The 12,649-nt window shown below is 45.3% G+C and overlaps 2 protein-coding genes across 6 annotated transcripts in view; one reads left to right on the top strand and one right to left on the bottom strand.

Moving 5' to 3' along the window:
- DOC2B (double C2 domain beta) overlaps positions 1-8,332 on the top strand; it is a 49,228-nt gene extending 40,896 nt beyond the window's left edge. For both annotated transcript variants that reach the window (XM_070061173.1, XM_051824566.2), the window contains 2 exons: positions 645-840; positions 1,834-8,332. The gene's annotated coding sequence lies outside the window, so the exon portion shown is untranslated. The remainder of the gene's footprint in view (positions 1-644; positions 841-1,833) is intronic.
- Positions 7,748-12,649, bottom strand: part of LOC100358813 (14-3-3 protein epsilon) — a 112,658-nt gene continuing 107,756 nt past the window's right edge. For 2 of the 4 annotated variants that reach the window (XM_051824563.2, XM_070061174.1), the window contains 2 exons: positions 10,330-10,373; positions 7,748-8,680 (listed from right to left, as the gene is read on the bottom strand). In XM_051824563.2, coding sequence (XP_051680523.1) covers positions 10,366-10,373 — 8 coding nt within the window. In that variant the 3' untranslated portion in view covers positions 7,748-8,680; positions 10,330-10,365. The remainder of the gene's footprint in view (positions 8,681-10,329; positions 10,374-12,649) is intronic. The other 2 variants (XM_051824562.2, XM_002718890.5) reach the window with 1 other exon arrangement.

The following is a 12,649-nucleotide window of genomic DNA, read 5'->3' on the forward strand; positions in this document are numbered from 1 at the left end:
CTGCCTCTGCTTCTCTGTAAGTCTGCCTTTCAAATAAATAAAATATTTTAAAAACTTCTAAAAGAACAATGCACAGAAATAAACCGTAGCGGGCATTTGGCCCGCTAGGTAGGAAGCCACATCCTATACTGGAGGGCCTGCATTTGAGTCTCAGCTCCACTTCCCATTGCAGCTTCCTGCTAGTGTGCACCCTGCGAGGCAGCAGGTGACGGCTTAAGTACGTGGGTCCCTGCCACCCACAGAGGACTGGATGGAGTGCCCTACTCCTGGCTCTGGCCCAGCCCCAGCTGTCATGAGTGCTGGGGGAGTTAAAGTCTTTGTCCATCTTCCAAATAAAATGAAAATAAAAAAATACATTCCTATATTAGTGTGAACCATCAGAATTAAAACACAAAAATAAGCCTTTAGGGCCAGGCCCTTAGGTGAGTGGTTATGAACTTGGTTTCTGATGGGAACGCCCAGGTTGGATTCCTGGTCGGCTCCACGCTCCTGCTAATGTGGCTCCTGAGAGGCAGGGGTGGTGGCTCAGCGGTGGGCGTCTCCACCTTCAACACCAGTCCAGCCCCAGCTGTTCCAGGCATTGGAGGGTGAACCAGCAGGTGCCTGGAACAGCCAAGGACTCGGACCCTCTGGGTCTCCCACAGGAGGCAGACTCAGTCGTGAGCCACTACCTGCTGCCGTCCAGGGTCTGCAACGGCGGGGAGCTGGACGGGAAACAGTATCCAGGAGTTGAACCAGGCGCTCAGTGTGGAATACGGGCATCCCCAGTGGCAACTCCAGCATGATGAAATACGTGAGACCTGTGGCGTGAACATTGCAGATACTGCTGAAATGAACAAGGTAAATGATTGAAAACGATACCCCTCATTCACCAGTCAGAACTCAACTACTAGACTGCTCCTGACAAGATACACAGGTGGCAAATGGCACACCTAAGGGTGCTGCGCACAAGCACAGATTCCACCGCACGCCTGTTAGAACAGCAGGACGTGACGCTCGGCTGAGCCAGCCGCCGGAGGATGTGGAGAAACGGCACTCCCGCCCACTGCTGAGCAAACGTAAACTGGCCCCGCTTTGTACAGGTTCAACAGTTTCCGTGTTTTTTTTTGTTTTGTTTTTGTTTTTGTTTTTTTTTTTACAGAGTGGACAGTGAGAGAGAGAGAGAGAGAGAGAGAGAGAGAAAGGTCTTCCTTTGCCGTTGGTTCACTCTCCAATGGCTGGCGCGCTGCAGCCAGCGCACCGCGCTGATCCGAAGCCAGGAGCCAGGTACTTCTCCTGGTCTCCCATGGGGTGCAGGGCCCAAGGACTTGGGCCATCCTCCACTGCACTCCCTGGCCACAGCAGAGAGCTGGCCTGGAAGAGGGGCAACCAGGACAGAACCAGTGCCCCGACCGGGACTAGAACCCAGTGTGCCGGCGCCACTAGGTGGAGGATTAGCCTAGTGAGCTGCGGCGCCAGCCAGTTTCTATTTTTAAGCAGTTATTTTCTCAAGATGTGTTTGAAAGGCAGAGTTCAAGAGGGGAGAGAGAGCGTCCACCCACTGGTTCACTCCCCAAATTGCTACAAATAGGGTGGGCCAGGTTGGAGCCGGGAGCCAGGAGCATCCTCTGGGTCTCCCACGTGGGTGCAGGAGCCCCCGCACTTGGACCATGCACTGCTGTTTTCCTGGGGACATTGGCAGGGAGCTGGTTCAGCAGTGAGGCAAACCAGTACCCACCCACATGGGATACTGGGGTCACAGGCAGCAGCTTAACTCACTGTGCTACAACACCAGACCCGCAAGCTTTATTATTATTTTTTTTAATTTTTATTTTTTATTTTTTTTTTTGACAGGCAGAGTGGACAGTGAGAGAGAGAGAAAGGTCTTCCTTTGCCGTTGGTTCACCCTCCAATGGCCGCTGCGGCCGGCGCACCGCGCTGATCCGATGGCAGGAGCCAGGTACTTCTGGTCTCCCATGGGGTGCAGGGCCCAAGCACCTGGGCCATCCTCCACTGCACTCCCTGGCCACAGCAGAGAGCTGGCCTGGAAGAGGAGCAACCGGGACAGAATCCGGCACCCCGACCGGGACTAGAACCCGGTGTGCCGGCACCGCAAGGCGGAGGATTATCCTAGTGAGCCGCGGCGCCGGCCTAAGCTTTATTATTTTAAAGGCAGACAGACTGGTTGATGCCATCAGCTGGTTCACTCCCCAAATACTACAGCAGTCAGGGACCCAGAACTCTCTGGGTCTCCCTCCTGAGTGCAAGGACCCAAGCACTTGGCATCAAAAAGCAGCAGCAGAAGGCCCAGCAGCAGGGAGCTGGATCAGATGCGGGCACAGGACTTGATCCCACCCTGACAGTGTCTTACAATCCTAAATGTACGCTGACCATACTATCCAAACATTCAACTTCTTAATCTGCAGACAAAAAAACAGGTCCATATCAGACTTGTACACAAATATTTCACAGCTTTATTTGTAATGGACAAACACTAGAAATAAACCCAATGTCCATCAACAGGGGAATAAACGAACTGTGCATCACACAATGGAGTGATTCTCAGCAGCCGGGGAACTGGGACGTCACACACACGTGGGTGGATCACGGAACATGACCCTGAGCTAAGCCAGACAGACTTTCCCAAAAGGGAGTAAGTATTTGATCCCACTTATACAAAATGCTGAACAATGCAAACTAAAGCAAAATAACAGCACATTAGTGGCTGCTCCAGGGACAGAGGGAGGAGGAAGAGAGGGGAACAAAATGGAGGGAAGTACAAAGCATGACAAGGCAGCTCTCGGGGGGAAAGACAAGCTCGCTCGACCGCGGTGGGGACTGCGTACGTACGTGAGTGCTGAATGTCAGGCCTCACTGAAGCACTTGGTTTTTTCAATGAAAAGCTGTACCCTGCAGGAGTCTAAGGATGGACACGCACACACCGTGTGCATGGGTTTCTGTTTTGCACGTGACAGACTACGCACGTTCTCATCTGACACTCTGTGCAGCCGCCTTTCTAGGCTGGCAGAGGGCCGGCTTCGCCCCTTGAAACAGCAGCACAGCACACGGTTAGGATGTGCCACGGCTGAGCGTTCAGGTTACGCCTGACTTGCTGAAATGAATGAATTTTGTAAATACTTAGAAGCACATGCAAAGGGTAATCCTCTACAAAAACTCCCTCAGAGGCAACCTCAAACTGTTGTTCTAATCTTTAATAAGGTCACTGAATTTAAGGTCAATGTACAATCATCAATATATCTTTAACATTGTTTTGAATGTGAAAATCAAGTGCTTTAACATCAGAAAAATCAAATACTTAGAAGTGAAATCCAACAGCAAAAGGTTGTATAAAAGCTATGAAAATTATAGTAAAGATCTAAATAAATGGATGTGCTGTATTCATGGATATGATTGTGTCAGGGATGTGACTTCTCCCCGCCATGCCTTAGATGTCATGAAATCTTCATAAAAATCCCAGGTTTCCATTGTTGCTGTTGTTACTGAAAGTGAGCAACTATTCAACTATGTGTGGAAAATGCAAGAATGAATAATAACAAATAGTCTTGAAAAACAACAAACCTGGAGTAGCAGATGCTGAATTATTCTTTATCTGAGTGGCACTGCCCCGAGGAGGAGTCAGTGTCACACTAGGGCATCTGATGACCACAGGCAGAAATACTAACATCTCCCTGACAGCACACACAAACACATCCCACATGCCTCTGGGCTTAAATATGACAAGTAACTCACGGTTTCTAGAAAGTGATTCACGACCTTGGGGCAGGCAATCATTTCACAAATAAGACACACAGTCACTTTACCACTCCAAGGAAAACAGTGGATAAACTGGAGCAATGAAGGCCCTGTGTTCATGGGGAGAGAGCCCAGTGTAAAAGCAGGACAGAGTTAGAAAAGGCCGTAGTAACTCTAATACCGCTCAGACACACACATTACCTAGGTGATATCGCCTACAACTAAGAAAATGACAACCCAGCAGAAATGCAGGCACAGGCAGGCACTGAACAAGAGGCCACCCGACTGTGTAGTGTATTGAGGTGCTGGAACATCCTTCAGCGGGGAAATGCAGTCCTGATTTAAATCCACTTCCAGTCGCCGAAATGGCGGAACTCGGGTGGACTGTGCCAGATGCCGGTGAGGGGCGGCTGGAGCGCTCCTCTGCTGCTAGTGCAGCTTTAGAATGGTGTGACCACTTGGAAGATTTCTTGTGGTATCTTCCAAAGCTGAACATAGGCATCCCCCCTGACCCTAGAGGTGTGTGTCTCTACACACACATGTAAGTGTGCAATGTGGTATGCTACACTTCTTAGATACATACAACATAAATGCATGTGTGTATACCAAAACACATGTCCACAATATGTTTAACACTTGCAGCAACCCAACACCCACCTACACTAATACAACATGCACCATATACCCATGGAAACTTACTATGGACATGGATTAATCCCACACGCGTGATGGTGACAAGAGAAAAAATGCCGCTCAAGTTCAAAATCGGGCAAACTGCTGGTGACAAAATGCTAGTCTCCTTTTGGGGAGAGAAGGTAACGAGGGGAGGGGTAGAGGTGTGAGCACCTGTTTCTTGGTAGGAGTGCTGCCCAGTGTGTTCCTTCATGAAAACATCTGTCTGTAGGTCACACATGAACCATGTACATGTAAGAACGCTTTCCCATGCCCTCACCATAGTCTCTCTGCAGACTACAGCAGATGAAATAGGCATCTCGTTTTGATTTGTGTCTCCTTAGTAACAGGATCAAGTTTTAAAAGATTTTTAAAAGGCGATTCATTCCTGAAATCGAGAATAAATGTTGTTTGGTATTTATTGTGGCCTGTTACCATAGCAACAAATGTGCTATTATTGGAAGGAAAACTTAGGCACTGAAATAAGCCTTACCCAAACCTACCACACCAAAACAACAGGGCAGAGAAAAGGTCTTTGTGGGAGGCCTGCAAACAAGCGAGAAGAGACAGAAACGTGTGCCAAGGTAGTGCTAGGTGTTGCAGGACTGCAAACTGGTAAATGACAGCTTGACAGGAGTTGCCCAAGTTGTGCAATTACTTCCACTGTGAGACACCAATGCCACAAAGGGACTCGCACAGAAAATGTCCTGACCCTCCCTTATACACAGCAGCCCAGTGTCTACAGCCTAGCACAGGGAACTAGGATCCTCCCCGCAGCGCTAACCGACAGCACCAGGCCTGTTTCAGAGATACTTCCGAAAGTGCTACATGCAAGTTTGACCCTAAGGGTCTCTAACACTGAGGCAACTTGACAGGTCAGTGGTCATGTATATGGATGGAGGCTCTAACTTAGCCAAGTAAACTTTTAAATTGGAAGACTTGTTACATAGACAAATGCACACCTGTACTTCCAAATTAGGGTGTTCCTAAGTGTTGAAAACACCCTTATCAGCTGGCACCATGGCTCACTAGGCTAATCCTCCGCCTAGTGGCACCGGCACCCTGGGGTCTAGTCCCGGTTGCTCCTCTTCCAGTCTAGCTCTGCTGTGGCCCGGGGAAAGCAGGGGAGGATGGCCCAGGTGCTTGGGCACTGCACCCCATGGGAGACCAGAAGCACCTGGCTCCTGGCTTTGGATGGGCACAGCGTGCCCGCCGTAGTGGCCATTTGCGGGGGTGAACCAAAAGACCTTTCTAACTCTGCCTATCAAAAAAGTTTTATCAGTTGTAAAACATTGTCCTCACAGGTATTAAGATGTAACTGTAGATGATCACATATCACATTAGTACTTCAACAAAACATGTTTTGATAAGACAGTATTTGTTAGTGCCAAGTATCAATTATGAAAGGACTTCATTTTCCTGAGCCAGGCTGGATGTGGACATCACCACTTCCTTCAAAGATGCTCACAAGTTCCTTTAATGACTCGTTATCTACCAGAGTTCTTGGCGAAGCAGCGACAGCTGTCAACACGTAATAGGTCTTTATCCCCAGGTGTCAGCAGCAGCCTCTGCTCTAGCATCAGTAGTGTCTTAGGTTGGCATCTGGGGCAGGAGCAAAGCCAGATGTTTGTTCCACTATTTCTCCTTTCGCTGACGGAACTAAAAGTTCGTCCTCATTCTCCTGCATGCAACAAAATGTCAATTTGCAAATATTCTTTCTGGTCATCCACCCCAGAACACAAGTACTGGTACAGACCCCTTTGTTGTTGTTCCTAATGTTTAAGAAAACACCCTCAGGCTAAGAACATTTTTCAAGACAAATCAACTGCATTTTAGTTGTAAAGTTTCCACTGAAGGTAGTTGATCCTGAAAGGTTTTTGCCAGTGCCTGGGCATATGACTTACTCTCTTCCAGCCCCCAGATGTTGGCGTTGGGCATGGTGCTATCCCCACGGGGCTAAGCTAGCTTTCTAGTCTCCATTATCTTCCAGATCTAAAAACCCACACCCATCACTTCTACCCTTCCACATTACCTTCACTGCTTCTACTTATGATTGCTCCTTTTTGAAAAAGGTCAAGGAATCCTTGTGGCTTGACTGTTAAATCTACAAGGCCAACTAAAGAATTCTTTCAAAAGCAAATTCACATAAACCTCCACAAGCCAGACTGTTAAGTAAAAACATGGCTCTTTTTATATGAACTCTTCAAACTCCTGCATTCGGGCACTAGTTTCAGTGTGGTTTACGGCCCACAGAACCCTGCATCCGATGAGTGGTTTAAGAAATGTAGTGCTATAAATTCCTTCATTTACGCTTTAAATGCAGCAGGTTATCTGTCCACCTTATAATGGCAACAGATCCCCATCACCCTGAAAACCTCTTGGAGGTTGCTCCATGTGGACAGGGTGAATTGTATGTAATGGTCTTCAGCTATCACATGAAACAGCAACTCACAAAACCTGACTTATTCTACTTGTTGACACATGCTTGAGCTACACACTACCCAGATACTACTAGGCCGTTAACTTGCTAAGTCTTTGTGCTAAGAGCTTAACCTGGAATATACATGTAGTGTCAATCCCTTTTTTTTAGGAAAGACTCAACTATAACAAGCATTTACTCACTGAAAAATGTGTATTTCCTGGCATATGTCAATCTAGAACTGTATCTTACAAATACACATGCAAGTATCTGGCAGAAACCATTGCAAGGATATTCACTGTGGAACCAATCAGAACAGCAGGGCTAGAAACTACTTGTCTAAAACTAGTACACTGACTTTTGATATATCAAGTGTTTATCACTACTCAAATCTAAATGCCCTCCATAAAGTGACATACAGATACCTGAACTACCTGGAGACGACACTGCACCGAGATGCTCCTGGGCAGCGGGACTGCGGTGCCACTGTCTTCATGATGGCACCTGTCACTGAGACAAGGTTTAATTATGCTCCTCTGCTTCTGCCCGTTGCAGGCAAGCAGTGTGTAGTCGTACCTTGGCCTACAAAGGATGATTATGACCCACTTGATGCCTTATGTTACTGTACAACACAGAGCCCCATGCTATAAAGCGACCCACAGTTATACTTGTGTTAAATATGCATGTAGTACTTCAATGATTTAAATAAATATGTTGCTATCTGGTCTGGAAGGCAGGACGTGTAATCAATTGAGATTAGTGTTCTTCATATCCAAATGATAAAACATACACCTTTGAGAAAGGCTGAATGATTTACTGAAGAAAAGGGGGGCGGGGTCCCTCATATTCAGGCAAACAATACTGCCAATGCATTTGGACTTGAGATTTTATTTTAGAACTATAAAGGATGGAGGCGTGATAATATTTGGCATTTTTAATTTAGGTTTGTTTTATTTAAGTTTAATGTTAATTCCATGCTGTGTTTCAGTAAGAACAATACAGATTCTGTATCTGTGGCTCCAGTCAGATATCCAGTAGTACAAATTAGCTTCAAGTTACACATACTGAACAAAAGAGGTTGAGCGAGCGAAGGAGGGAAGGGGGGGCAGGGGAGAGGAAAGGAGAAGAAACAAAGAATTGAACACGCATGCAGGCTTTTCCATACCACCTTCAATGCTAACCTGCTTCAGAGGGAGAGAAAAGTAGGCAAGAATGAGCAGCCACGGATTGTTGAACTGTTACCAGCACCATGCTTGTCAGCAACACTTCAGCAGAGTTTGAAACACTTTTACAGCAAAACCATTACAACAAACTCTCCCAAACAATCTTTAACCACCTCAAGCTAACATCCAATTAACTTTAAACATTGGTATAAAGCCGATTTAAACAAGTAGGAAAAGGAAAAATGATCCCACATATGCCTCTATTGTGTGCTTAACCTCTCAGCTGCATTACCTAGAAGTCTAGTGACTTTCACGTGTAATTTCCATTTCTAAGGGTGACCTCCCCACATCTGGCACGGAGACAATACAGTAATGCTGAAAAGGCCTCTACGCAGTCCTGTTAGTGTCTTAAAGAACCTAAAAGCTGGGACCAGTAAAATCCACAGAAATTCACTCTTGCCTTTAAGAACTTTTGAAAACTGTTTAAAAAAAAGGGGGGAAGGGGGGGGGCAGGAACCTAAATTCTGAGACCAAATGTAAAAGTCAGATTTGGTGGTTCTCAGTGACAATGGGGAATTTCCAAGGGGTGGGATGGGGAGGGGTGGGGCGGTCAGAGCTGGTTTCTCGTTGGCTTTTATGTCTCACTGATTTTCATCTTCCACATCCTGCAGCGCTTCTTTATTCTGCTCTTCACCTGTAAAGCACACAGACAGGTAATTAGCAGTCACATGGTTGTCACTCCAAGCATAAAGACTCACTAAATTTGCTTTAACTGGTATTAAACACAGACAGGCAAAGGACTTCTACCATTCTTGACACCTGAGACGCCTAAGCCAGAAAGAGCTGCTGGACCGCAGAACTGATGTGGCCAATCAGAATGAAAGAAACTGAGGCACAGTAAAACTCACTGTGTTTATGCTACAGAAGCTCTTTAGACAGCCAAAGTAACGCTTTTCTTAAAATGGTTTTCAAGCTTTTGTATCAGGTCAAAATACTCTTTCTCAATAACCTCACCTTCAATCAAGTGTGTTTTCGCCTCCCCCTCCAATCTACTTTACCCACAAGCTCAATATTAGGCTTCAACATAATGTGGACCAAGTGGAAAAATACTCCAAAGTAGTATTTTTCCTTTTTTTTGGGAGGGGGTGTAATTCTGTGGTAAATGAGTATTTTACATTTTGTACACTGGTCAGGTCACATCGAACTTTAACCAGGAGTGAAACAGCATGCGCAAAGTAAACCAGATCCCCTGAGGTTATTAAAGAAGGGCATTTGGACCAGTTCTCATGCTATTTCTCTTTTCCTCTTGAACAAGATAGCCTGTGGGATCTCAACTGCGCTATGATGACATGCGATAGAAAGCCAGCCTCTTCCCTGGAGGGTCACCTACCTATTACTATGCCTTTAAAAAGTCAGCCATAATAAGGAAGCATGCAGGCTCAAAAGTTATTCTTTCGTACTTATAATCACTTAAAATTCCTAGCTACTAGTTTCCTATCAGTAAGTGGAAAATCAGCCTGACAATCACAGGCAATGTGCTAAGACTGCCTGCCTGCAAATGTGAAGATCTTACACGGAGAATAATAGCTTTTATAGTTTTAAGGACCTCAATTTGATTATCGTTAAATAACACTTTTAATCACTTTAAAATCCCTTGTGACAAAAATGTCTGAAATTAATGTGACTCTAGGGGGCCAGTGTTGCAGTACAGCAGGTTAACAGCCTGCTTACAATATGCTGGCATCCCATACTGGAGTGCCCTTCCAAATCCCTGGATGCTCCACTTGTGCTGGGAAGTCAGCAGAGGATAGCCCAAGTACATGGGCCCTCGCCACCCATGTGAGAAACCAGGATGGAGTTCCTGGCCTGGCCCAGTACTGGCTGTTGCAGCCATTCGTTGACTGACCCTGAGGATGGAAAAAAATTCTCCCTCCCCTGTGCCTTTAAAAGACCTCCTTTTAGTCTGTTTTTAAGTGACTCTGTAAAAATTAAGACATATGCAAAGACAACCATTTATTGAGGAAAGAACTAATGGACACTCAGTTGGTATCCAAAGACCAATGTTTGCAAACTTTACAACACAGAGAACTTCACTCTTAACAGCAACACACCACGAAAATATAGTTAACATACATACAACACTAGAACACACTTGAATTCACTCGTAAGCAACCATTAGATTTTCCAAAAGCTCCAAGTAATTCTGGCATAAAAAATATCAGGAGTCACACCCAACCAGGGGTAGCAGGCCATAACTGTTTAAGCAACTGATAATATGCAGGCATGATTAGTGAAGAATCAAAAACTAAAAGCAGAATTCACTGTGCTATGATAATGACTTACAAAACAGTTTTAGGAAAGGAAGAGTTGAATTTTCCTTTAGGAATCTATATTGCAAAGGAGAGAGTGAAGGAGAACAATCACATGAAAGTAACATTGTAAGAAAAATAAGAGCAAGACAGGAAAACATTAGTGATATATATATATATGGTCTTGTTAACTTTGTATAAACATCACACACACACACACACACACAAAATCATCAGACCAAGCCTTCCTTTGACTCTTAAAGAGGATGGAACAAATTCCTCTTGACAGGTACGTACTGGGGGCATTCTTGGCTATTGTTCTAGATTTTGGAGTGAGGTAAAAGGACTGAAATCACTTGATGAGAAAAATGCAGTGATTCCAATAGACATTAACATACTCTATAGTTACAAAACGCTTCAAAGTGAATCTTTCCTTTTGAAATATACTACTTTAATTAGCCAGTACCAAAATAATTTGATCTTTAAACTTAATACAAGTAACATCCTGGAAAGCTCCCAATTCCATGACTGTTATCTCACTAAATGTAAGCAAAAAAACTCAATTTATTATATTAACTTCTTCAAGGAATGAAAATTTCTTAGTACCTGTACATATCTGTGAATTTGTCAACAGATTACCTGAATAACAAAAGTGACTAAAAAACTTCACCAAAACAATGTTCCATTTGAGCCAGCACTGATGATGCTGGCATCACATTCTGGAGTGCTGGTTTGAGTCCCAGCTGCTCTACTTCCAACACAGTTCCCTGTTAATACCCCTGGGAAAGCAGACGATTGGGTCCCTGGAAAACGAGACCAGGCTGGAGTTACTGGTTTCAACCTGGCCCAACTGTGGTTATCTGGGAGATGAAACAGATGGAAGATCTGTCCCTGTTGCTCTAATAATGATCAAAAAAAAAAAAAAAAAAAAAAACCACACACACACACAACCACTACTTATCAAACCCTCCACATGCTACCCTTATGAGATTAGAACTGAGAGGGACTTGTGAAGAGTCCACAGCAGTTTAACATTTTTCTCAAAAGTCATTAATAGAATTTTCAAGTTAAAAGGAACCTGTTGAGAAATGGTACAGTGCTTTTGAGCCTCAGCAGTTGATAGCTGTGTAGAAAAGAACTGCACAGAAGTCTGTTACCTAAGTCATGTGTGCCATGGGTCTTGTGCCAATCCTGAATCAATGCTAGTGGGAAAAAAGCTGTCACCTAATTCTCACACTTGTAACCATAATCTAAAATCAGCCATAAACATGACTCAATTCCAGAGCGGAGGGTCTGACAACATACATACCTTAATACCCACTCTGAGAGTTATCTGTAAAGGCACAGAAAAACTCCAGGACTGGCACAGCAGCTAGGATCACCATCTCTGCTGGTTTGTGAACCCAGCTGTTCCACTTCTGATCCAGCTCCCCACTAGTATGGGAAAGTGGAAGATGGCCCAAGTGTTTAGGCCTCTGCGCCCATGTAAGAGACCCAGATGAAGCTCTTGGCTTCAGCCTGGCCCAGCATTGGCTGCTGCAGCCATCTGGGGCGTGAACCAGCAGGTGGAAGACAGCATCCCTGCAACAGGTAGGGTAGTGCAGTGGATTAAGTCACTGCTCAGGACACCTGTGTTCCTGTCAAGACTGCCATGGCAGTGGAGGATGGCCCAAGTCCTTAGCCCCTGCACCTGCATGGGAGACCAGGAGGAAGCTCCTGGCTTTGGATCGGCACAGCCGGCCGTAGCAGCCATTTGAGGGGTGAACCAACGGAAGGAAGACCTTTCTAACTCTGCCTGTCAAAAAAAAAAAAAAAAAAAAAAAAAAACAACAACAACAACAACCCTGCCTTGGGATCAAGTCCCACCTCTGCTTCTAATTCAGCTTTCCGATGATGCACACCCTGGGAGGCAACAAATAATGGCTCAAGTACTAGAGATCACAGTTCCTAGCTTCAGACTGGCCCAGTCCTGGCTAATGCTGGCATATGAAGAGTGAATCTGCAGACAGAAGCTCAATCATTCCCCTCTTTCAAATAAAAATTTGAGGCTGCCACTGTGGCAAAGCGGGTAAGCTGCCACCTGCAGTGTCAGCATCTCATGAGTACCAGTTTGAGCTCTAGCTGCTCCACTTCTGATCCAGCTCCCTGATAAGCAGCGGAGGATGGCCCCTGCACCTACATGGGAGACTTGGAGGAAGCTCCTGGCCCCAGATGTTGTGGCTATCCCAGCAATGAAGGTCTACCTCTTTGAAGTAAACAAATTTTTTTAAAAAAATTTCTGGTTTAACCAACAAAAGCTAGCCTTAGAAAATGCAATATACAATTCAGTTTGGGTAACATTCTGAAAAGCCTAT

Source organism: Oryctolagus cuniculus, chromosome 17 (assembly GCF_964237555.1).
Source record: "Oryctolagus cuniculus chromosome 17, mOryCun1.1, whole genome shotgun sequence".
NCBI classification, from domain to species: domain Eukaryota; kingdom Metazoa; phylum Chordata; class Mammalia; order Lagomorpha; family Leporidae; genus Oryctolagus; species Oryctolagus cuniculus.